General features: G+C 45.8%; 1 protein-coding gene across 1 annotated transcript in view; it reads right to left on the bottom strand.

The window, feature by feature from the left end:
• Positions 1-1,825: 1,825 nt before the first annotated feature.
• The window catches only part of Elovl6 (ELOVL fatty acid elongase 6), a 105,363-nt gene continuing 79,974 nt past the window's right edge, over positions 1,826-27,214 (bottom strand). Inside the window, exons 3-4 of the mRNA XM_005357269.3 lie at positions 10,651-10,802; positions 1,826-4,779 (exon numbers count right to left, since the gene is read on the bottom strand). Coding sequence (XP_005357326.1) covers positions 4,355-4,779; positions 10,651-10,802 — 577 coding nt within the window. The 3' untranslated portion in view covers positions 1,826-4,354. The remainder of the gene's footprint in view (positions 4,780-10,650; positions 10,803-27,214) is intronic.

The following is a 27,214-nucleotide window of genomic DNA, read 5'->3' as shown; positions in this document are numbered from 1 at the left end:
CTTTAGCAAATGTCGGCAGGAAACACGGAAGCCTGGGTATCTGAGAACCCCGACTCCTCAGAGTATCTGGGGAGGAGGAGCACTGGGTTACACAAGAGGCTTCTGGGTGTTCTGTGGTGCTCCGACTGGGTCTATTTTAGCTGGCCTTCTCAGCTGTGGGTTCACCTACGGCTCATACATGTGTCAAAGTGCTGATTGTCACAACAGGCACTGAGAATTCTGAACAGGCACCAACATCTATTTTGCGTCGTCGCTATCCGGTACAGAGGACGCTGGCTCAGAGGCCAGCTAGGATGCAAAGCTTCACATCGAGTGTTCGAACAAAACAGGTCATCCTCGCTTCACCAGATGTCACTCTCATGTGCACAAGTGACAGACCACACCTTGTGAATTTTCACCCTAATCCCTTTCTGATGGCAGGGAGCTCAGGGACCAGGAAATGGGCATACGGAAGAACAGGGACAGAATAACACTAAGCTGCAAAAGACAATGACTCAGGACCACAGGCTCTACAACTGTCCCAAACTGATAGCAAAATATTTATTATTCAAACAAAGACCAGGAAAAGACGCGTTTGAAGGCTAGAAAGCTCTGGGCTAGCATCAGGATATTCTCACACACTGTTGCTCTCCGGGACTGACTCGTTCCCAGGGAAATGTGCCTACACAAGGATCCTGCACAGGTCCGAAGCTCGCAACTCCAGGGGCGGAGTCTAATTTGGCCTGCTCCATTCTCCTAGGAACTCCCTTTACACTTCTGTGGTAGTTCAAGGACCACAGCGTCTGCCTGAAAAAGGCTCTCGGCGGGTGCCAAGGCTCGTGTCTGGGTGTGGCAGGCTCGGAGGAAGAGCTCCTTCTATCAGAATAAGACAGTAACCGAGCAGTGTGGGAATGTAGCAAGACTTCTGGAACATTCTACTCTAGTGGAATGGTGCTTTCCACTCTATGGTGACAGGATTTATCTTACACAAAGATATAACTGACCCAAGACAAACGAACAACAACCCGTGGGTGTCCTCCCTGGAGGAGTTCTCCTAGGTTCCTGGAGGCTTTCCACCCACATGAAGCTTCTGCATGAGCTAGGGGATCATCATATAAATACTGCTGGAGACATAACAAATCTGCTTTCCTCCTGAAGCAACGCACATGTATTTACCCTCCAGTATCAAATGTCTATAATAAAATAGGATTAGAAAAATGGGGCAGGGGCGATGACACAGGACTGCCTGAAACAATATCCTTGAGAACTGTGATTTTAATTCAATACTTTGGCCTGGCATTGGACATAAATACGATAAAATAAATAGCAATAGCTGTTCTTTTCTCATAAGTGACACTAGAGGGTCCAGACAAAACCTCCTACTGTGTGAAGGGTTTCTCACTAGAATTTCATTGCAAACTCACACATTTGAGTCAATGCTCAGATCTAGTGAATGAAACTGCATTTCTCTGAAACTAAGGATCTGTTTCCATTTAATCTAGGAGCAATGTGCTGACTGCACTGGGATTGGAATGCAGCAGGGATGTCAATAGGAAGATGATCTATTGCAGCATAGTGGGGCAGCTAACAAACTTGCTGGCCTGGAATGTGAACCGACAGCAGTATTATCTAGGTGGCAGTCAATTCTCTGGCAGGTTTCAGATGTGTCATAGGCCAGTGGTCCAGCCTCGTATCTTGATATAATTAGAGCAGCTAAACTGATATATTAAAAAAAAAAAAACAAACAAAACAGTGTGCTGAGCCTATATCAGAATTCTGTTTTTTAAAAAACATGTGGCTTTTTTCCCCCACGATCAACACTGGAAATGTTTTTAGATATATTTAGCTGGTTTAGAAACTATTTATTAGATATTCATCCTGCAAACGAAGAGTCTAAATTTTTCTACACGTGAACACAGCATGAAGCGAAGATCAAGATTAAAGTGCTTTGGAAGCATAGCTTAGTCTTCTTAAAGTTTACGCTTATTTCCATAGTGTAGCCTGTATTCTACGATAAATATCTGAATTTAACTGAGTCGGCCAGGTGAACCTCGGGCTGGCCCTGATTAGATTCAAGTCAGCTGACAGGTGACCGTTCCTTCATTTTTATTATTTTGCACGCTTTCTTCTATAAGGCAAGGGAAAGGCTTATTACTGTACAGGACTGCGCCTTTACAAAGGTCAAACACACAATGACACCCTAAGACTCTATTTGCCGTTGTGGCTCTATACTTTCAGCTTGAGTCAACTTCTGTCCTGATAACACCACCTCCTTCCAATCACGTCCCCTCTGCCAGCCAACGTGAAGCCACCACCCGGTGCTAACATGGATTGCGACAGCTGCCCCCCAGTCCAGCTTGGCTCCCGGTCTTGCAGTCAGGTCTTGACCTGCATGGATCTCTGTTTACTCTTCAACCCATCCACACAGAATGGAACCGAGCTTTATTCTTTTCTAATTCCACACATCAACAAGCTGCCGAAAACACCCCTGCCATCTCACAGAAAGGCTGCGCAGCTGCCTTTAATTGTGTGACAGCACAATTAAAGCTAAAATAATACAAAAATAATTTGAAAAAAAAATCCCTTTTCCTGTACACCCTCAAGTAAAGGAAGAGAGCGATAGTTTCTGCTAGCCAAAAATTGTGTTCCTGTTCATTTGGGCTTTGCAGCTCAGTGTACCTCACACTTCTGTGCGTAAGTGGTTAGGAGTACATAATCTACGAAGTGTAGCGGCTTCTAATGGTTTCCTCTAGTTTGCCTAATCATTAAGCTACTTAACCAGTTAGAATACTATTATACCACATTGAACAACTTTACATAATTGCGTCTTTGAAATATTAGGAACACCAACACATTTATTTGGCTTGTAGAGGACTGCAATATTACAGATAACATCGTCTAGCTTGCTTGCTTTCTTTCTTTTAAGAATATGGCTCTTAATACATTTACTTTCTCCGAGTTCCCAAGTGAAAGTCACTTTAGAATTTAGTGGCGCCTACTTGAAGCAGTGAGGCTCTGTTCTGATTTGGTCAAATGGATGGCGGGCATTTGACAGCATTTAAAACGTAGGGATTCATCTACGCAGGCCCTTCGTGGTCTGCCTGTTATTTCAACCTGTATTAAGTGTGTTTGTTGGAGTTTCCCACTCGGCCAGCAGAGGGCACTCCACACACCTCCGCGCTGCTTAGGGAGCAAAGGCAGAGGATGCAGAAACACAGTGTTTACCCCAAATCAGGTAGAGCCCCGAGATCTGTTTCTGAAAGTCACAAAAAGATAGAAAACATGGACTGTGTCACGGGGCCTCATGTGGAAAGCCAGGAGTCTGCATGAAGCCAAACAAGGAGGAGAAGCAAACATACTGTCAGTCTTCCGGATGAATCTTCAGCTCCCCTCTCTTCCCATTGCCCTTTCCCCTTTCCCGGCTCAGTGGCGACTGGCTGAGTTTTGTTGCAGATAGTACAAAACCCCATTTTTAAGTCAACTGGCTGAGCTTCTATCTTTTCAATTCTGCATTTACTCTTCTGTCCTAAAATCTGGAGCGACTGAACCAAGGATGCTTCATATCTTGCCGAAGAGCAGAAGTAACAGTTGTCAAGGCGACGCTTCAACCGCAGGGTCTGCTATGGGACCACCTTCTTGGGATGTGGGCTGCCGTGGTTTCCATCCTCCCAGAAATACAGTATCGTGAGGAAGTATTGACTTCTGTTTGGTTGTAGCAAACTCAGTAGCCTGAGGCTGTGCAGTGAAGGGAAACATATCTATCTTCTTAATTTCAGCTGCAGTAAAAATAATTAAGACATCTTTTGTCAAGGGGCTATGAGCTAACCTTCCTTTAAAAGGCCTTGATTTTTGCAAAAGCATTGCTGTTCTAGATATAAACCCTGTGTCTCTTCCATGTTTATCGTTTCTACCAGCTCTGGTTTCGTGTAGAAAAGATGGAAAGGAATTGTGTCTCTCTCTGTGTGTGTGCTCACATAGTTTGGAAGGGGGAACTTCTTTGTCCTTAGAGAAAAATAACTCTGAACTCGATTTTTCCCCTCTTCCTATAGTGTTTTGCTTGCTTTCCACTAATCCCTCCGCCTGTGGCTCCCTTTGGATCAAGTGTGTTCTAGAGTTGACAGGAGAGAGGAAAAGGGTCCCTCAGCAGCAGCACTGAGATGGAGATGTGCTCAGTGAGTCCTCACCCAAAAAGGATCATAAACTTACTGCGTTTAAGTCAAGCTAATCATTACTCTCAAGCTGCCTCGGGTTTTGTGTCTGCTCATACGTGTGTTTTGTTTTTAGCTGCACCATGTGTGATTCCTTGTGCCATTTATCTTTTGTCTAGTATTTTTCGTGATGACCCTGAGCTATGTCTTCCTCCTCAGTCCGGACACTATTCAGCCTTCGCTGTTTTCTTCATTTTGCCGATGTAGGCCTCGAAGAAGAAATGGCAGAAGAGCACAAGGTAGCTGAGGTACATGAGGGAGGACCAGAAGATGTTCTGGAAGTGGGAGTGACACTGGTCGTGCTGCATCCAGGTGAAGACCAGGTAGTTAATGACACAGCCCATCAGCATCTGAGTGATCTGGGAGAGGGTGATGAACATGGCGAACTTCCGGGAGATGCGGAAACCCGCGGCCCGCAGGGCGTAGTAAGAGTACATGATGGCATGCACGCTATAGTTCATCGTCATGAACCAACCGCCCCCAGCCACCATGTCTTTGTAGGAGTACCAAGAGTACAGCAGCACAGTGATGTGGTGGTACCAGTGTAGGAAGATGAGTTTCTGTTTCCTCAGGATGATGAATATCGTATCTCCTGGAACACAAAGAGGGGAAAGAAAGGGATGTGAGACCCACAGCGTGCTCCGGAGGGAATGGGGGTAGAAATCTTCAACAAGCGAGGCAGGCTACTTTTCCAGACACTCAACAGGAAATCTTACTTATTTCTGATCTGAAATGGACATTATCAACCAGACTCAATCATACATCGGCGGAAACGTGACCAGAAGAGGACAGGTGACTGGTCTCAGAACAAGAATGACCAGGAGACAGACTCAGATGCCCAACAAAATGTGCTTAGGCATCTCTTGATAATAAAGACATAATTACCCTTAGATAGACTATATCTAGATCTAGATAGATAGATAGAGCCCTCAAACATGTATCTTGTGAGCTCTGTGTCCTTGTAAATAAGAAAAACATGACTCAGAATGGGAGATGTAGCTCTGTGGGGGCAGAGGGCTGGCCCAATATTGGCAAGGCCCTGGGTGTGACCTCCAGTCCCACCAAGTAGTCAAAACAAAACAGAAACCAGAAGAAAACCCAAATTAAACAGGAGACAAGGGCAGAGGAGGGTGAAAACAAATGACCACGTCTAAGACTTAAATTTTATGAAAAGACTATTAAAAATTCTCTAAGAATATGTCAGTTTTTCCCTCTCCATGCTACAAAGAAGAAAAAAATTGGTTTGAAGTAGGGACTTTATATAAAAGCTAGAGCTATGCTCAGGTATGTAGCCGCTCGCTGTCACAAATCCCCTTCCGTCATTTTTGAGAAACGTACTGTATGGACCATTTAGGGGGGAAACTGGATAAACAGTGAGCTGTAACAGATTCACACAGGTAAATGGTGCAGCCACTGCCCAGTCTCTGTAGCGCTCAGTCATGCCAAGTCAGCTTCAGGACAGGGGAAATGGCTGGCTTGATAAACTGTGTGCTGTACAAGCCAGAGGACTTGAGTTCGGATTCCGAGCACCTTTGTAAAAAGCTGGGCTTCTTGGTAGGTACCTGTTATCCCAGCTGGGAAAGAGGAGAAAGGCCGATTCCTGGGGCTCACTGGCTCACTGATGAGCTCCGGGTTCAGCAGGAGAGCCTGCCTCAAAACACAAGTGGGGGGGGGGGGGCTGGCTGAGAAAGACACCTGAAGTTGACTTCAGACTGCCAGATACACACACGGGCATGCCTCTGCACACACGCATACAGCAACATGAATGTGCACATGTAAAACGTCTTTCATAAATAAAACTACTCTTTTTAATACCATTAAGAACTGGAAATTTGTTCTACTCTGAGGTTTCATGACAGACAAATGGAGCAAGCACACACCCTAGTCTTACCCGTCACGTACTTGGTGGATGGCCTAGGTTCCTGATCTAGACAAGGCCAAGGAATGCTGGGCCTGGCAAGCCAACGTTCCCATGGCTGCGGTCACACTACTACAGGTAGTGTCCCGTTATTTTTACCAGGAGCTATTACTTTATTTCCCCAATGAATTATTAAGCATAATTACTTCTTATTTGTTTAGAAAAGAAAGCAAAGTTGCCAGTGGCTACATTTCTAGACCAATGATGAAATTTCCATCAAAATCCTCTGCTCTCTTGTGAGACGCTGCTTCTCATTGTGCCTATAAATGCCAGGTGGACCGGAATGACAGACGGCAACGGTCACTCTCGGGTAGACTGAAGGGCCAAATTCTACTTTGTATTAAACTATGCTGTTTCGGCACGCCTGTCAGAGTCACCATTTCTGTGCAATGCCTGTTCTGTACCTTCCTTCCTTCCTTCTTTGGACTATAGTGTAGATATAATTCTAGCCTACCTTTGCTAGGAATGGAAAGAAGGGAAAAGTCTAGGGAATTTCATGTTCTAAACAAATTTAGTCAGTCCTAATCGAGATGTTTTAATGAACCTCTTCACATTCATTAAAAAATATCAACCTGATTCAATACCCAAATGGAATGATGGCAATTGGCCATGGAGGTGGGCGGTCCTTGGACTTCCCACAGGTCAGGGAACCCTGATTGCTCTTCAAGCTGATGAGGGAGAGGGACTTGATCAGGGGAGGGGGAGGGAAATGGGAGGCGGTGGCGGGGAGGAGGCAGAAATCCTTAATAAATAAATAAATTAAAAAAAAATATTCACTCCATCCTAGCTAACTCTCACTCTTGTCAGCCCTCTTACACGAAGAACATCTTGTCTAACAATACAGCGTAGGAATGGAAGCAGGATCTGTGGTACTGAAGAACGCTGTGCTTTCCTCTGTCTGGAGTCGGGGGAGGGGGGATGTTTGACTGTCTCAGTAGGCCTAGCTACTTTTGGGGGAAGGCGAGGGAGGGAGATCAATCTGTCATGAAATCTCGAAAACAAAATCCACCTGAATTTACAACCGAGTCCTTTTCAGAGCGCACGTTCAGGATGGTAGAAGGGGAAGATGAGGGCGATGGTTCTGACTATGGCTGGGTTCCAGAAGGGCCAGCCTCGTCCTCCATGGCCTTCATGGCTATGATTGCAATGCCATGTTTTCTGATGCAAATCTAGCTCTGTTCATCATCATCATCATCATCATCATCATCATCATCATCATCATCATCATCGTATTTTCCATTTTCTAAGTCGTGCCAAATCGTGAAATTTGTAGGTGTGGCAGAAGCAATAGAGGAACTAAGAGATATATGCTACCCTAAGGACTTTGATGGGATCAGTGTTGGCTAGTCAATCTTCGGGCACAAATATCCCTTGGCATTTATGAAACTGGTGCCAGTTGAGTATAAACGAAAGGACTTTGAGCTCTTGAAGGTGTCTGCTTTGCCATTATTTTGTTACACTTTGACTCACGTTCCTCTTTACGGTCACCCCTAAAACCCTCAGCCCAGCTATTTTCAACCGAGAGACAGCTAGCAGATAAGACATTGGGATTTCTTGTACCCAAGATCTCTGTGTGCCTAAGGAGATGTCAAGCAGCCTGCTCTTTTCGGGGCAAACACGGCCACTAAAGACATGTTAAGCCAACTCTGTGCGTGTGGCTTGCCACAGATGACTGAGCTCCTCTTCGCAGAGTTAGCTGCAAAGCAGCTGAGTCAGAGCTCCCCAACAATGACAAGCTCAGCTGCGCGAGGACCTAGACACAGAGCAGATGTTTCCAAGTCTTAACAAAAGCAAATCTCAGCAGGTTTTAATAGAATCCAAGCCGTGGGCACTGGCAATTTGGCACGCGCAGTAGCGGGGCGGCTCTCTTGCTCTCACTTATGCTAGTAAAGGGGAGTCCTTTAAACCCACTGGGTCCACCACTTCCGCTGAGATAGAGAGAGCCCTTATTGTCACCATTCAGAGGTTAGTGGAGCAGAGTCAGTGGTGAGTGAGCACAGCTTCAGCTGGGGGAGGTAGGAAAGTTCCAGAAATGGACGGTGTGATGGCTACATCACAATATGAATACTATGCCTGTTTAGTCCCCGGGGAGAAGAGAATGGTGAAAACTCCAGGAGTATGCTTTTGGGGGGATTGCAGATAGTTTCGGTGACGTACTACCAGTGTGGTGTGCGCATGAGCGCGCGCGCGTGCATTCCTGCGTGATATTTCTCTGGTATTTGTAAAGGAGTCCATAAATCATAGACTACAGAAAGGTAGAACGTAGGAGCTACAGAGAACTTCTAAATAATTCTAATGGATAAATCTTTCTTAATCAGATGATATTGACAAGACTTCCTAATTGCAGAAAACTAGGAGTTAATTTAACCCTCAACACGCACAGGCAAACACACTCTAAGGGTCGAGGCTGATTTGGGGGAAACCTGTTTGGATTTTTAGACCTGTGACACTCAGCAGCTGACCCCCGACAAGACACTGTTACACAAGCTCTAGAGTATATGGAGGCCACTGTTCCATATTTTTTAATTTAGGAAAGTGTTGTCAGATCTTAGTATGCTTCTATGAAGGATCTGGGGCTGTATGAAGAATGTATCACACCGGGCGGTGGTGGCGCACGCCTTTAATCCCGGCACTCGGGAGGCAGAGGCAGGCGGATCTCTGTGAGTTCGAGACCAGCCTGGTCTACATGAGCTAGTTCCAGGACAGGCTCCAAAAACCACAGAGAAACCTTGTCTCGAAAAAACAAAAAACAAAAACAAAAACAAAAAAAAAAGAATGTATCACCATTAGAAAACTGGCAGGATTCATTAGGAAAGAGTTTCTGTGTGTTAGTTCATGCGAGCAAATTCAACAAGAAGTGTGCGGACCTAAGTCCAAACCCTTATCAGTCATAAAAGAGCTGCCATGTGTCAAGCAAGCATCTAAAGAAAGAAGTAGAGACAGAATGGGGGGGGGCAGTTAGCATGGTGTACACACTAGAGGAACAACAGAGACCCTCTCTCACATGGGAAGAGCTCAACACCCAAGGTTGTCCTCCAACCTCCAAATGCACATCAGAGCATGCATATACCTGCACTTGCACACCCAAATGAGCACACACACACACACACACTCAGAGAATTTCCTAGGGCCTGGTCTGTAGTCTTCAAATTGTCAAAATCTATGTCAAGTAGCTTTGCATTCTAATCATAGGTGCTTACATAAATTCATCGACTGACTAACTGAATCTATATTAACACGTTTATTCTGAGTTTGTGCTCATGGTGCTACGTGCGTATGTGCCTGCTGCGGGGACACACAGCATTCACTCTGGATCATGTAGAGTCCAGTGTCCGCATTCTGATCCTCACAGGAAAGGTCTTAGAGTGTTTGGCTACTCGTTGTTATTCTTTGACCTTGGAAGACAACCATCAATCCAACCGCCAGCCTCCGACAGGCAGCAGACTTCACAGCACACTGTGGCAGGTGGCTTAGCTGCTCCCCATCATACTGGGCAGAACTCCTGAGCATGTGACCATGAACTCTGAGAATGTTACCAACCACAATGCAGACTGGAGAAGTCCTGTGATGAACCTACAACCTGTCGTCCTTCTTTCGTTTCTTTTCTTTTTCTTTTCCTTTTCTTTAAGACATGGTTTCTCTGTGTAGCCATACTGACTGTCCTGGAACTCACTCTGTAGACCAGAATGGCTTCGAACTCAGAGAGATCAATCTGCCTCTGCCTCCTGTGTGCTGGGATTAAAGGCGTGCGACACCACCATTAGGCTCTGTAACCTCTTTTTAAGGGAGACAAAAAAAAATGAACAAGTGCCTTTTAATTCCACAATTCAGATATTTGAACTAAAGCCATATGATTAGAAATATTAGGAATCTCAGAGAGAAGGTGACCTGTCTTCCTCAAGCACGCACACTACGTGTCACTTGTCAATGCTCCTGCAAACCTATCCCTCCCTTACTTTCAGGACCACCAAAAAGAGCGAAGAGAACATAAAAGCTGAGCAAGATTTCCACTGATTTCTGGCAGCTGCCCTACATTCACTTTCCCCAGACTCGGGGGAGGGTGGGGGAGGAGAAAACCAATGGCAGGACTCAGCAGTTAACATTTGTTAATGAGAACACGAACCCCAGAAGCGAAGTTAATTTCTCAATCTGAACCTGAGCTCCAGAGATGAACGTCCGCTTATCTATGTGACTTGGAAATTACCGTGTTGCTCGCCCTCCCCACATTTTAACGTTAGCTCAGCTGTTAATGGAGCTTAGAGAGGAGACCGTGTGTTGTTTTATAAATCCCTGAAAGTGACTTATTTTTAGTAGTGCTGGGAAATTGGCATTTGAAACCTTGTTTTTTTGTCATTATACATGATGTATTTAAATAGGAGGGAGCAAAGGGATAGGACAGCGCGTCAAAATCTTCAAGTCCGCACGTTCTAGTTCTTCAGCAATCAACGAAGACAGACTACACACTGAGTTTCAGTCTTAGTAAGTCCTGCTTGTGTGAAGCTGCGATGGGGGTGAGGGGCAGAGTCGGGGGGCGGGGACACTCACCTAGTTCAGGTGCTTTGCTGAGCACAAACGCGTAAGCCCAGAATTTGCTGACAGGTCCATTGTAAAAACTCTGGTCACAAACTGACTGCTTGAGGCCTTTGGTCATCAAAATGTACACCATGTAAGCACCAGTTCGAAGAGCACCGAATATACTTCCATTAGAGAGATTAAAAACAAAGAAAAGAAACAACAATTAGGGAAAGAATTTCACTTATGACACATTAATCTGTTATGGTGTAAGTGTGAAATGGCCCCCGAAGGCTCTTTTGTTTGAATACCTGGTCCCCAGCTGGTGGCCTGTTTTGGAAGGTCCTGGAACCTTTAGGAGGTAAAGCCTTTTACAGCATCATTGGAGGTAGCCTTGAAGTTGTACAGCCTGGTCATACTTCCTGTTGTCTCCCACCTGACTGGGTGGAAATGGTACCAGCTACCTGATGTTCTTCCTGCCACACCCCCCTCCTCCAATGATGGACAGCATCCTTCCTTAGGGTGCACACCAAAAATCAACCCATCCTCCCTTGTCCCCCCTTCTCACAGCAATGAGAAGTCACGGATGTGAAAAAGCTTAGATCGGTTGGCTACTGGTCAAAGCAGGCAGAGACGGCTCCCGTACTCAAGTGCCCTGGGTACCTTTTCAAGCACCCTATAAAGGAAAGGAGCTAACACAACCCCCGGTCCTCTGTTTTGAAGACCATTTGCTCCTCATCAGTGTTCCAGAATGAGGTCATGGAACAGAAGACTCACTCCACGCCAGCATCTTCCTAAGAATCTCCTAGGAATGGCTTTCTGCTTGGGAACCACTTCACGGACAGGAGACAGGACAGCTGCCTGTCCTTGGCACTACCTCAGCTTGATCTGTATTTAGTCATTTTCCAAGTCTCGTTAGCTCTCAGTCCTGAAAGTCTTGTTAATGTCTTGAAGCTAACTCGCCCTCTACTTCTGGACCAGATGCCTTGGTTCCTGCAGCAGGATCCAAGCCGCTGGTCCTGGCCACCTTCTTCTGTTCTGTGGTCATCTTCCTCATCATATCAGGGGTGCCCTCTAGGCTCACCTCTACTACCAACCCTGCTATGAGTTCCACCCACCCTAAAAAAGCTAAGTATCCACCCAACTGTGCACACAAACTACCAACAACTGTTCTTCAGCATGCTTGCCTCCACACACTCAGACGGTCCACAGAGATGTCAAAGGGGGAAAGGTTTGGTTTTTTTTTTTTTCCCACAATAGAAACACAAAAACAAACAAAACCTGGAGCTGCTAAGGAAACAGGAGTACTGTGGAACACGCTGACTCAATACTGTAACTGAAAACGTGAGAGGGCTTGGCAACTGGAGCAAAGGGATTCCACGGTGAGTGAATTCCCCAAGTCAGTGTCCATGCCCGTCTAAGTTGGGACTGTAAGCAGCATCTTCAAGTGTAGTGTCCCTAATTTCAATACGTATTTTCACTCTTTGTATATTATGGTTGTGAGCCTAGCCTTTAACGGCTGAGCCATCTCTCCAGCCCGTATTTTCACTCTTTGATTACGGATTCAGTTTAACTCCTTCAGTTGCTCTCTGCACCCAGAAGCCCCTCCTCTCCAGGAATCACGTGGTTCTGCACAGCTTCTTTATTGCTCACCCACCTGCTGGTGTTCTAGCCAGTACCACTGGGTACTACTGCTGGGTACCACTACCTGTTCTCTCCTCAGGACCCTCTAGGTACTTCCTCCTCCTGGGAGCTTGTCTGCATCCACCCCAAGGCTGGTTCCTTGTTCTTCTCAAATCCCAAAGAGGCATCATATCCTGATGGGGATGCCTTCATATTTACAGTCAAGAAAATAGCCCTAATTTAGAGACAGTGGTTTGCATCTCATCAGTCCAAGTTGGATAATGGGGCCTTTCATTCTTAACTGGACTCCCTTCAGCCTGCCCTTCTGCTTCACTAGATGCTGGCTGAACTTTCAAGAGCAGAGGTTCCAACTTCTCCAAATCAAGGTTTTATGTCTTAGACACTCTGCTGTTACGGAAGGTAACAGAAGCATGGACGTGTGATCCAATGGTGGGCTGTCTGATGGAGAGTCAATAACCTCCCTCCTCCATATTAAGAGTCCTTTGTTCGGGGTGTCCCAATAGCTTATTCTAAGAATAAATCAAACGTCTCATCTGTAGTTCAGGAGCAATCATGAGTGTCTACCCCAGTTTTAGCACACTGGTTTTCCTGGCAGAGATTGGTTAGGGTACACATCTGGCCGATTCTAGCCAAGGTGAGAGGCCCGCTTCGGGTTGAGAAAGGTTTCTTTGCTGATACGAATGGTTTGAACACAGACATTTTGCAGCCCTGAGAACAAAGTCGACCCAGGATAGCAAAACAGTGGCTCTGGATGTGGCCGAGCTGGTGAATGAAGTCATGTTTTAATCACCCTGGTACAGACTTCTTGCATTTGAGTGGTAAGTCTGTATCACGTAAACTACTGGGAAATTTTCTTCCTAATACATGTAGCCCAAAGCCCTAGGTAGATACAACAGAGATTTTTTTTTTTTTAAACATTCTGTACAGAATCACCTTTGTGGCTCAAAATATGGTACTGGTATGCGGTACATAGTCTATCAGTTATCTCTCATATACCAGTAGGGGGAGCTATCAATGACTTGTTAAGTCTAAGGCCAGGAAACATCTGATACCCTTTCAAAACACATGGGCAAGATCTAGGAGTTTTCTGTAAAATATTTTATAAAGCATAATCTTGCTATCACATCCAGCCCATCATACATGCCCATGTGGCCCCAAGATATGGTGGTCATGTGACCATCTCTAGCCAAGGTGCTGAGAATTTGGGGCAGGTTCCTTTGGGCTGGGAATGGTTTTGCTGCTCTTCATCTGTACTGTCTGAATGAAACTGCAACAGACACTGGGGTTTGAGCTGGGGGCAAACAGTTATTCACAGGGTTGAGTGTTAGACCCTGGGAAAACCACTGCAGAGAACTTCTTACATCACAATGACCCACAATACCATTGATAAATACATATGACACACTGTCTCGTGTCTGGACATAAGACTCACTCCTTGAGCTCCAAACAGTAAGGCTGACTCAGAACTGAGGACAGAGGCACTTCTGAGGGACCATGTCGGTGCCAGCCACTGGGCCTGTGTGTTCATGAGCAAAGCCACATTGTTGGGCTATGATAACGCTCCTACCCAACAGGTCCTCTGAGGGAACCCACGAGCTCTGCTCAGCCTCTGCTCAGCCATGTGTGGTCTGGATTAGGCGGCTCTTACAACAGCAGCATGTGGTGACAGAGGACTAAAACATCCTAAAACCTCTTTTGTCTGTAAGTTGCGTTACTTCTAGAGGGTGTGACTCAGCCACGGAAGAGCAGTTCCGGTTCTGTGACCACTATTCTCTGGTAGGCTTGGCTGGGCCTTTCCCTCTCTGGAACACATGACTAGTCCTTTCTATAAAGAAACATTCTAGCCACCCCCACAGCTGAAGTTCAAGTCTTCTGAACCCACAAGACAGTTGGGAGTCTTCCTTTTCTTTGAGCCCTCCCTAGGGAGGTTCCTGTAGCCTGGAGCTCGCTGTTGAGGGCACGATGCCAAGGAGCCCCTGATGGGGGTGGGGGTGGGGTAAGAGGGAAGCTGGGCGGGGATGCCGATACACAATTGGAGGACACTCTATACCTAGTCGGTGCAGGCTCCCTGCTCTCCTACCCAGATTGCAAACCCCGTGTATGCCAGCCAGCTTTTCGCCATCCATTTCAGCTTGCAAGTTCCTAACTACGACGAACATCTGGCAAGGGAGGCAGCTGGCACGGGAAAGCAACTAATTCCTGCGCATGGTATCTTTAGTCAGCTGACAAAGGCTATTCCGAGGGGCAGGTGAGCAGGAGAGTCTGGGCGACGGTGTGAGCAGGCGACCACCGCAGGAATTCCTTTTCTGCTCCCGCCCCCCACTCCCACACTTAGCCACTCATTCGTTCTGGGGGCACACGCAGTCTTTGTTTCAACAGTGCAAGGGAAGCAAAAGCGTGGGGGGAGGAGTCAACGTCTTTGCCCCGCCCCCCCCCCCCCCCCCCCCGCAAGGACGTCAGTGAAGTGCCCCAATTGGCTGAGGCGCTCCTTACCTCTGGCCACCTTGTAAGGACCAGGGTTGTGACTTTCCCCAGCAGATGCCAGGAATAGCTACTGGGCACTAAACTGAGAAGAGAACAGTCCAAGGGTTAACGAGAGGACCGTGTTCTTTGTACCCCAAGCATATACATTCTGTATTGCTTATTTTCAATAGCATATATTAACGTTTTAAAAAAACTCTACTTAAATAGGTAGCTGGTGGCCACTGATCACTGAATAAACCAAAGCAGAGGTGCCAGCAGCAACTAGGCTTGTGACTGACTGCTCAGCCTGAAGGTGAGGTGGGATAGAAATCACCTTGTGATTTAAGCACAAACTGGCATGGGGGTCTGGGAGGAAAGGGGGGGAACCCGCAGTCAAGATGTAAGAATAAAAACAAAAATAAACACAAACAACATCAAAAACCGGTACTATAGTGGACTGTTGGAGAAAAACCTGATCCATTTACTGAACCAACAACCATTTAACTAACACCAAGTGTCAGATACTGCAGGGCTCGTGGGGAGGGCTGAGAACCTCTGTAACATACTGTAGGCTACAGAGACCCCTAAAACATGTAGGCAGACACATGTACACACATGCACAAACACACACATACCAAACACCAGAAAAGGTAGGAGGGAGGGAGTGTGTATATGGCCAGGACTCCTCTTCAGATGGCTGAACACTAAACTTAGAAAAAACTTGCCTTTAGCTTGTGTTAGCTTGAAGATCTAAGTATTAGGATCCTTGAAAAAGAAGTATAATTAGTACAGCCTTTTGTTTAAACAGACAAAGATAGTCTGATTAGTTTCCTTTTCAATATACTGAAAGTAAGCAGAGGGAGCTATCTCATGATTTTGAACAAAAGTGCTATTGGGGATCCATGCAGTGGGGTGAATCAGAAAACACCGTCATTTGCACATTGTTTTCGGGTTTACCGGTGGCTTTTATCCCACAGTCATGACCTGCTGTATACAGTGCTTCAAGAAATACACTTATAGAACTGGTTCAGGATAAATTTTAATTTATTCCAAAAAGAAGACGTATAACATAATGCTAATAATGGCCGCTAACTCATGCAAGTCCTGGTCATCTACCTACTTAATACTAAGGTGCTATTCTTACCTCTAAATTCTATTATCACCTAAATATCTAAACAGAATATCTGAGTACTAATTAAGAATTTCAGAACTCTACCTTAAGAAGGGTCTTGTGTAACGAGTACATTCAGTTAATCCATTTCTGAAAGCCTCTTTCACGGCATTTCCTTATTGGTCTTGGCATAACCATATGGTATTCAGAATTCTAACATGGTCCCTAAGGCTCTTAGTAAACTACCAACTACCCCCAAGATCTGCACCAAAGATACAATCACTCCCACGGTTGGGTAATGAAACTGTTTTATGATGCTTCTATCACAGCACCAGTGTCTGGGATTTTGTCCGTAGTTATAACATTGCAACGGCCGAGCCAACAATTGCAGCCCTTTAGAAACTCAGGAGAGGCCACTGACAGAAACACTTCTGATAATGAAATCTGAGCTGACATTGTTCTTAGACTGAGACAGTCTCCGGAGTAGGGCAAACACACCCGATGATCCCAGAACAGAATAAAACAAATGAAACAAACAAATACAACAAACCCACAGAACCCTCTTCTCCCAGAAAACTAACTTTAACAGTTTTTATTCTAATTTAAAAACAGTTTTTATTATTTTTTAAGTAACATACAGAGCAAGGGATTTCTCTGTATGATTAAACTCTCATTTCTAATACCCGCTTCATAATTTAATCCTTGGAATTCTACATTTGAAGTTCTGTTCCTCAGACACCACTGCCTTCCCGAAGAGCAACAATCACAAGAAACAATGGGAAGGAATAATTAGAACTGAAGACAGATGATAAGGAGAACAATATTGGGTGTTAAACGGTGAGCCCAGTTTAAACTAAGGAGGAAAAGCGGATGTGTAACACTGGACTCACGAGGCAGCTTCTCGTTGATTTTCACTTGTAATGACATCGCAAAGTGACCGCTGAGCGCGGATGACGAGGTAATACCAGGCTAAGTAAATGATACTTGCCGAAGTATGGAGGCCGCCAGTCCTGAAGGCGTCCTGCAGAACACAGCTGGCGGGGGAATGTAAGAGTACAGAGAGGCTTTGTAAGTAGACAGCTTGCTCACAGTGTGCCCTGGGAGGCACGCACTCTGGTGGGTGTGCAGCGCACAGCTGCCGTCTCCACTCACAATACCCCTTTGATAAGCCAAGGAGCTCCTGCCTCGCACAGTTGTTCTGATTATGTTTGATAGGACGAGCTCACTCCAATCCGTCCTCTGATCGATCAGCTCAGTTCCCTTAACTTGTATATATATAAGCAATTTTTTTTCAAGTAAAAAGAAAGCCTTAAAGGGCTGAATTGCTTAAATTACTCCCAGTGACCTGCCATGTTAAACAGAGCTGAGCATGGTCCTTACTCTGGAGTGAACAACTTGGAAATGACCCACTTATTCCAAGAACCTGCCTGGCAAGGTACTGACACTCTGGGGCCAAGTATGCATGACTAACTTAATAAAAAACAAAAACAGCTTTTGTCGAGTGGGGAAGGGAAGAGGCAAGGAGAAATTAAAATAATTACTAGTGCACCAGTACCACAATGGCTTTCCATTAGCAGCTGTCATGGGGAACAGGACATGTGGCTGTAGGAGCTGACACCTTCGCTTAGGATCAATCACAGGCTTTCGTAAGGCAGCAAGATCTTCCACTTACTGGAGTTACTGTTACACTTCACTGCGAGTCACATGGATTCCTATCTGCCCAGCACATCAGCCTAGCACAAGTGGTGGGTGGCTTCGGTTCCATCGGGACCAATAAGGACAGTGCCTGTGCCAGCCTCACCCCCAGACCTCACAGTGCCAGCTTCAGGTCTGGCTGGCTCAAACATGATTCTGCAAACACCTCAGGATGTCTCCCATTTGAAGAACTCCACTGAGCCTCTGGGTGATGCAATCCCCTAGCTTCATGAGGCATGGCCATCTCTATTTTGTAGGCACGGACATAGGAAGCAAGGTTTTGGGCTAGCCTCAGGACTTCCAGAAAGTTCCCAAGCAGCAGATACTCTAAGTCTACAGCTTAGCTTGCAGCTTCTTCCGAAAACTCACCGGGCTATCGTGAGGGGAGGGGCTAGCAGTGTGTCTGAAAAGAAAATCTTCTGCACACCCTAAAAGGGTTTCAATGCCTGGGACACAACTCACACCAAGGAGTCTCGCCCGTAGTCTTGGAAGTGACTACTAGTCTAAGCTCTAGGCTAAGAGGATACTTTAGATATTCCAAGTTTAAGATACCACCTTGCCTGTTCTCCTGGTCCCATGAATCTGTGCATGAAGATACATCGGCAACCAATGGAAGGAGCCACCCACCCACCTATGACCCACAGATATCCAGGGATAAGAAGATTCCCTTCTTGACTTTGAAGACAAGGCCGCATCCCATGGTGGGTGTGTTTTCTTTCTGAGTTACACTCTTCACTCAACCACTAACGCATCGCCACCTCGTCAATACATTCCTGAGAAGGCTCGCCCAGGCCTAAGGAGATTTTCGATTTCATCTGGGAAAAACAATATACAGGTGTCTGGACTTTCACAATGAGAACAACAACAAAACCTAGAACCTTAGTGACTGGATGCTAGAAAACCCCCAAGACTCACGGGAACTAGAGAGCACCCGAAATGAATGAGGCCACCAGGGAGATGAACGCTGAAGCCCAAAATACCTCACTACAAAAACGGCGAGTCATCTTGTTTCTCCAGAAAACTTAGCTCCTCAGGAAAACTCATCATGTTTGGAATATGAGCAGATTATGAGAACACTAATTAATTCCAGTGCCAAGACTAATAGCCTTGCTCCATCGGCAGGACTTTAGAGGCTTTGCTGGCTTACACAGCTGCGGGAGTAGCCCGACCTCATCCGAGGGATAATTAATGACAACCTCGTGGGGGAAGAGTTTCTGAAGCTACAGGACATCATGTATGCAGCCTAATTCAGCTACTCCAGGAGGAGGAGGGAGTGAAGGAAGGTCACCGTGGTCCTCAGCTTCTCACAGCCTTAAACAAATGGGCTGGGGAAGCCGTCTTCCAGGAGCTCACAGTACAGCTCCGAGGAAGGGAAGAAATCACAGAGCAATAAGATTCTGCTCCCTCCCATACCCAGTTTCTTCCTTTGGGCACATCCATCAGGTCTTGATCATCCTTTAAAACAGGACATTAATTCCTTCGGAAATTGTCACTGTCTGAATTGTCATAGAACTGAATCATTAGTGTCACCAGGCCTATCAAGGAAGGTGAAGTTAATAGATGACCATATTATTCCACAAATATTCAGCATAAATGCTCTCTGGGTGGTAGGTGGTACTCTTCATTGAGAAGAGTTCAGTTCTGCTTTCTCCCAGATTATAATAATTATTTTTATATTACACTATCATTATTTTTTTACTAGGTGCATGATCTGTGAAATATTCATTCACTTGTGAACCTAAACAGAAATGTGTCTTTTCCTGTCATGGAGTAACTCCTCCATAGCTACTGCCAGGGTCTAGACACAAGGGAGTAGCAACTTGGGTACCTTTCCTGGAGCCCTCAGTGGGCACTTTACCGTATCTTTAGTGAGGGGAGGCCTACTGGGGCCCGACAGTTGGTACCTTGGACTGCAGCCTGGCCCAGCATTCTACCCGCCTCATTCCACAGGTCATCTTGTTTTTGATGCCATCTTGTTTTTGATGATTAGTGTGGTTGCTATCAGAGAGCTAGCAGTGCTGCAAAGAAGGGAGGGAGCCGAGACCCCTTGGGTGCTGACGGATAGGACATAAAATGGAAGGAGAGGCTAAGTTATTTCATGGTCTGGGTAGGCGGGGACAAACAAGCAGCCTCAGACTACACTAAGAAGATAATATGGCAGTCCCCCTAAAAGTTGAAAACACATGACCACACAATTCATCAGTCTTACCCCCATGGCACAGAGTTTATCCACAAGAACTAAAAATAAAACCGGAACTTATTTCCACACACGTGTTCCAGCAACAATATTCATAACAGACAAGAGGTGGGAGCAGCCCAAGTGTCTGTCAGTGGATGAATGGGTAAACAAAACGTGGCATATTCAAATGATGGTCGAGTGAGCCTCAGAAGGAAATTCTGTCATCAACTACAGCATGGACGAACAGTGAGGGATCCCATGTAGACTGAAATAAGCCCACAACAAAAAGACAAATTCGGTATGACTCAGCTTGTAAGTCAAACATGGACAGACAGAAGAAAATGGTGAGAGATGGTGTGGGGGGGGAGGAGAAATGGACAGTTATCTTTTAATGGGCAGTTTCAATTTTGCAAGACAAAAAAAAAAAAAACCCTACATCTGGTTGCATAGCAATTCAAACACACTTGATACACATAAAAAAATGGTTGAGAGAACAGTCTCTCCCTGTTTCACCATACCCGCCCCCCAAAAAGCAGCAGCTCGGGAAAACTGGAAAAGGGCCTTTAAATCAGAGAAACTGAGTACCAAGTCACAGCCTGCCTCCTGCAAGGGGATCCTGGAAGAAATTCCTAGATAAGGACTGTGCATTTCAATCTTCTATGATTCAGATCAGTGTATGGGAAAATGTGAAGAATTCAAGATGGGTGCTGATGAAGACAAACACTGGTGCAGATGTCCTGGGGTGAGAATGGCTAAGGATAGAACTGTCTCTACAATTGTTACGATAGCTAGATCCAGTTTGCAGGATGAACTACTCCGTCAACACCCACAAGCCCTTCAACAACAACGAAAATCTCAAACCAATGAAGCTCTCTCTTTCCAGACAGTTATATGTAAATACTAACTAGTTCATCTTAACTAAATGCTCACACGAGACTTAGTGCCCCATTCGAACAAAGCTAGGGAGCACAGATAACCACCTTGAAAACTGGTTTAATTAGTTAGATTGTTTCTATCTGCATGGATTCTTATGAAAAACTCCCTCTACACTTACTATATGCTAGGTTCTCTTTAGTGTTCTTTGATTAAGAAAACAGAGAAAGACAACAAATCTGTTTTACCAAGTCTGTATTCTGCTGGCACAGAATCATGTAGCACACAGAAGTGACTCAATGATTTCAAGTCGTACTTAAGTATCTTAGTACTGAAGGTGATTAGTGTGTGGGGGTGGGGGAATAACCTACTGAGATGGGAAGCCAAAGAGGTGACAGGTGAGCTGATACTGAATTCACGGAGCAGCAGCCTGTCCTGCAACACTGGGCAGACAAGGATCACAGCAGCTGGGCATTCCAGTCCAAGGCTAGGAAGGCTGGTTGTGCTGGGGTGGGAATGAGATCCGGGGATGGCCATAGCGTGCAGAGATTTGTGGATTTTATAAGACACGATCATTAGCACCGATAAAAGCCATTTACTCGCTAGCACTGTCGAGGCACTGGCTGGCTTTAAGCAGGACAGGAATATGATATGCGTTATACTTTAGGCTATCACATGGAGAAAGACCACAACATGGGACCTAATAACCTCTACATTATTACCATACACAACTGTGCGTTTTGAGTAAAGAACTTTTCTTCTTGCTATTACATAACAGGTTAAGTAAAAGCATTCAGAAAGGGCTAGCTCTCTCCTTCCCAAAGGGATGCCGGGAGCTGAAATGGCAATGACAGACATGGAAGAAAGCTCGGAAACCCTGCCAAGGGTCTGATGCGGCGAGGAAGAAGAGGCGAAGGCCATGCATGCCTCAGCAACATTGTGGACCGTGATGTACTACCGAGATAAAGAGGAACCAACTTAAGTATTAATTTACTTGCTACCGATTAATCATAGGGAGGACTTGTTAGCCGACTAAAACCAGTTTGTTTTTTTTTTTAGTAAAGCTCTTTAAAGTAATGAGTTTGAGGCAAGACGAACTTTCAGTGAAAGAAAACAGGGGCTGGGGCTGGAGAGATGGCTCAGTGGATAAGAGCACTGGCTGCTCTTCCAAAGGTCCTGAGTTCAATTCCCAGCATCCACATGGTGGCTCACAACCATCTGTAATGAGATTTGGCTCCCTCCTTTGGCTTGCGGGCATACATGGAGGCAGAATGTTGTATACATAATAAATAATAAATAAAATCTTTAAAAAAAAAAAGAAAGAAAACAGGGGCTGATAGGAAGCAGGGACCCAGAAGACTCATCAGATCACACACAACTTTTTTTTTTTTTGAGGGTGGGAGGAGCCAGACTCAGATATTATTGCCTCTCAGGAAGACACCTTGAGTGAACAGACATGCTCCAGGGTTGCCTCTCTCTCCTGGCTTTGCCAAGATGGCACTGGGCCAACTGGGAGGCGGCCTGAAGAGGAGCCACTCCCTAGGTGAAAGTTTATCTCGGGTGAAAGCATCCAGCTCATAGTCCACAGAGGTGGGGGAAATGGCTGGACAGAGGTCAGCCCATGACTAGCAGGCTTATAAATACAGATCAGCGTGCCAAGTGGGGCAGAGTCCCGGCCAGATTTTTTTTCTACAGCAGCAGGCCACACGGGGCCTCTTGGCTCCACGTGTCTTGCAGCCCCTGGCTGTGGAAAGGAGACGTCGAGGGAGAGGAATGGGTCATGTTAGCCCCTACAATCACATGGAATTGTGACTTACAATAAGCCATGCTGGTTATAATAAATGCAGATTTTTAGGCTCTGCCTCCAGAGGCTCCAAGGCAACAGTTTGAGGGGAGGACCCAGAAAACTTTTAATTTTTAATTAACATGGCCCTGAAGCCAGGGCTTGAGAAACCGTCTCTCTATTGTCTTCAGCACTCATTTTCTCTCCACAGCACTCTACCAGTGAGCTACAGCCCCGCTCAATAGTCCTCTGTAACTGAGTTAGTCTCTCGGGTTTAGGCCCTTTTCAAACTCTGGCCATCCAATTATGTAAAGAACGTGGAACTGAGCAAATGGCTCTTTCAAGTCAGACCATGCTGTCTGTGTGCATGTCCCTGGGGGTATTTCTTTCCATTCTGTCAGTTCTTTCATAGGAACATGAATCCCAACGTTCTAAGTATTCCCATAATGTACCGTGGCTCATGCATAAAATTTGATGAAATGTGGCCCCATACATAAACTATACTCAAGAGACAATTGTCCAGACTGAGCTTATAACAGTGTCGTAAGGAGCAACACCTGACGTTTCTCCCGGTCTTCCATTGTCACCTTAGAAATTCTGTTGATGAGGCAAGTCATGAGTCTTCAGTGCAGACTGGGTGGGACCAGGGCTGGGGCTGGACTACTCAGGTGTGCTGGTGACCTGAGTCACACTGCCAGCCTGCCTTGCTTGGTGTTTAGCCCAGGCCGTCCTCAAACCTGCAAGCTTCCTGCCACACCAGCTCTCAAGTCCCGGCACGACGCTACTACTGTGCTACCCACTCCTGGCCTCCTGCAACAATCGCAGCTGGTGAGCCACAGCAATGCTACCCATGTCACCATCAGGGCCACACTTTCAAAGAAAGAGCCCCTTTAGGATGGAAAATTACTGTTCATATAGATTTGCTGCATTTAAAATCATGCTTTCAAACCCAGAGTTACATGGACATAGATCTATGTGTTCTGACAAACCCCGTTTGACTTTTATTCCTACAGGGAAATTAATCTGGAGCTGTCAGAGTTCAGAAATCCTCGACTGTTCTGACATATCGAAAGAACTTGCCTGCCGTAACTAGAGATTACAAACCTAGTATACTCTTTGTAGGCTGGTACGGATAAAGAACTTGTCAGGCATTGTTAAAAAAAAAAAATCATTTGTTAGAGACTTTGAGGAAAACCTGTTAATTCTAATTCTGTTTTCAAGAGAGGAACGCTGTTTGCTTTCAGTAGGGTGCAACAGCAAACGCTTCCCATTCAATATGGGGGGGATCCTCCGCCCTCAGCTCCTGCACTGCCATGATGGCGGGCTCTCAGCAGCCAGCTGTACTGCGTCTCCCAATCACAGCAGTGCACTGACCCAGGCGGGAGAAAGGGTCCTGCAGAAATGCTATGTAAAATGTGCTCACCTTGCTCGTACCTTGACTCAGATCCACGTCCTCCCCATTGGAAGATTAGAGTCATCCAAACAGCCTGAAAACTTGGCAGTGCCCAAGTGATTTTTTTTTTTTTTTTTTTTTTTTTTTTTTTTAGCGGTTGGATGTGATCCAAAACAGGAAATAATAAAGGACTCCGGGAACATTCTCGAGCCAGCTGCTGACAACACTCCCGATTCTGCAGAAATTATCTGAACGGGTTTCTTACTGTGCACCTGTCACTAATGCCACAGCAAGGACACTCACGGTGCTCGTACAGTTACTTAACCACATCTATTTTTATTTAATTTTATGATTTTTTGAGACAGGGTACCCCTGTGTTGCCCAAGGTGACCTAGAACTCTCCAATACCCTGTCTGTCTGCCCGGCATTGGAGGGACAGGCATGGACCGCTACCCCTGGCTCACGGCCATGGTTGTGCATGAAGAAACAATACTTTTCCAGCTTTGGGTGAGAGGAATGAAGGAAGAAATAATTTTTGAAAAGCTTTTCATGTGGCTTTTCCACTACAAAATGCTTCTAATCGAATAAGATTTCTGGTGACTTTGCTTCTCAAAAGACAGTTTTAAAAACATCTTAGCTATGCGTATTTGGATATGTGTGTGGATATATGTGTAGCACATGCATGCAGTGCCCACTGAGGCCAGAAGAGGACGCCAGAGGCGCGGAATGCCGGTGGGGGGGGGGGGGGGGAATGAACCTGGGTCCTCTGCAAAGCAAGTGCCATGAACTGCTGAGTCAGCTTTCCAGCCCCTAAGGGTTGCTCATTTTATGATTGGTTGGTAATTAGAAGCCATTTGGTTGCTCTCAGGTCTCTGACCTTGGGAGCAAAGGGGGTACATGCCAGGCTGACACAATCCTTAGCCATCAATCATTTGGAAACTTGGAGGTCCTTAAAGTGTTTTCCATCAGAGGGGCCAATGGAACTGGGGATGGAATTTCCTTAATCAGAAGCCAACACGGGGTGTTCCTTTGGATGCAGCAGCTTATGGAGTTTCTGGGAGTCAAAATTAACCAAAAAGCAGACTGCTATGACTGCAAGAAAGCATGAAGAATTTCTTGCAAAGACACAATACAGTTTGTGAGCTAGAACTTTGGCCAATGCCGCCCCCCCCTCTTCCGCTGTGGAAATACCCATGCTAGTTTTTTTTTTTTTTAATTATTATTGCTAGTCACTTTCTTCTCTTTCTAGCAAATGTCCATTGGTAGTTACTTCATATCCTCATTTTAGGACAAAATGGTTAAAGAGGTAAAGTCAGCGATGAAAACAAGCTCAGGCAGCTTAATGATTGACCCCGAGACGGGAGGATGGGAACACAGGCATTTCACGTTACAGTCACTCTCAGAAATGGGAGGCTGATGTTCAACTTCTAAGTTGAAACTGACCCAAGAGCCTGTGCCTTTCGGGAGATCTAAGCAGAGAACCCAGACTAGAGCTGCTAATTAATGTCTGTTGACCCAGATCCTTGGTGAGCGAGAGCTTTTGAGCAGATGGACCAACTGTCATTGGCAGAGCAAGCGAGTTATAGATATTACCGGGAGTCTTGCTTGTAATTCAAGATCATGGATATGGCAAATCCTCCTAGTCCTCAATCTATGATTGCTGGCCCAATGTAATAGGGCTAATAGTAACCGAATATTCATGGTATTTGAAGAAGATCAAGTTACTCAACTTGATTTGTTGTCTTCCAAAAATGTTACAGTGCCAAAAATGATGACAGTAGCTCCCATCCATAATCTCAGTAACCAGGCGGCTGAGCAGGCCAGCCTGGACAACACATACAAAACCCTGTAGCAAAACCAAAGAGGAAGACATAGTGGACCACAGTCTGCAGCTGGTAACTAAACCGGTTAGACAGAACCACTAGTTCGTGTAACAGAATAGTTGGATTAGATTTTACTGTTAAATTTTCTGAACCTCTTGAGGTCGGGTTTTCCCACTGATAAAAAATAATAAGGGTGTGCGTGCGTGTGTGTGTGTGTGTGCGCGCGTGTGCGTGCGCGTGTGTGTGCGTGCGTGCGCGTGCGTGTGTGCGTGTGTGTGCGCGTGTGTGTGCGGGCGTGCGTTTGTGTGTGTGTGCGCGCGTGTGTGTGTGCGTGTGTGTGTGTGCGTGCGTGTGTGTGCGTGCGTGTGTGCGTGTGTGTGATGGAGGGGGGTTAGGCTGTGTGGAGTACTAGAACATTTTCAAAAGCAGGGCACCCTCCATTCATATTTCCTCTCTGGGTGTCAATGGGAAGCTTAGAAAACACTCGAGCACGATTCCTTTACTCCTGGGTGTGGTGAAAAATGAGTTTGGTCTCATAAAGTATGTGTGAGGTGGTAAGAACCAGAAGGTCAGTGGAAGCTCCAGAGTCATCCTAGCGTGGGAAAGGGCTGGCCTTTTGGATGGATCTTCTTAGTTCATCTCTCTCGTGTTCTCAAGCACTGCTCTCAATACTAATCAAGCTAGTGTAAGGATTAATTTGAAGCTACACGCCTTCAGAGAACCCCAACACGGCATCCTACATGAGATGACTCTGAATGTCTTAGGATTCTAATGTCTTCCAATCATTAGTGTTTCTATCAGGATGAGCCAACGATTTCTCCTCCACACCTGTTACTACAAACACTTGGCATCATGCACAGCCTCTCCTGCCTACTTCAGTCACCTGAGCAGGCCCTCTGTTGCAGACACACGCTTTCCCCTCTGCAAGATGTGCGTGGGGAGAAGGAGAAAACTTCTCTGCACACCACTGCATCACTATAAATGATGCTTTATTATAGTAGGAACTTGCTTTGTGCAGGCAAGTGAAAGAGTCTCAGAAAGTTCAATCACTTTCATTGCACACATCTCAGTATGAATCCAGGACTCTAAAAACTATGAGAACTATCTGAAATGGCAATGAATCAGTGGTTTTTTTATATCACAGCCTTAGGCAAGTGTAATAATTTAGTCATAAGTGAGACTAAAAAGGCATCAGAGAACCTGCACCCATTTCCACTTGTGAATTTTCTGCAAAGGGTAGGCAATGAATTCCTAAGAGAGCTCACTATTAACTAAGCAAATCCATCTGATGGTAGTACTGACAGAAAGAACTGCTAGTCGCAAGGGGAAAATAACTTCATGCTTCCCAGGTTAGAATCAAGACAAGCGAGACCCAGGAACTTATCAATAACAAAGCATCACCCCAGCCAGGCACTGAACCTATCAATACCACAGCGTCACCCCAGTCAGGCACTGAACCTATCAATACCACAGTATCACCCCAGTCAAGCACAGAAGCTATCAATACCACAGCGTCACCCCAGTCAAGCACAGAAGCTATCAATACCACAGCGTCACCCCAGTCAAGCACTGAACCTATCAATACCACAGCATCACCCCAGTCAGGCACAGAAGCTATCAATATCACAGTGTC

The sequence above is a fragment of the Microtus ochrogaster genome, chromosome 21 (genome assembly GCF_000317375.1).
Source record: "Microtus ochrogaster isolate Prairie Vole_2 chromosome 21, MicOch1.0, whole genome shotgun sequence".
Lineage (NCBI taxonomy): Eukaryota > Metazoa > Chordata > Mammalia > Rodentia > Cricetidae > Microtus > Microtus ochrogaster.
Note: the sequence above shows the minus strand (reverse complement) of the source record. Positions and strands in the feature narration are given on the sequence as shown.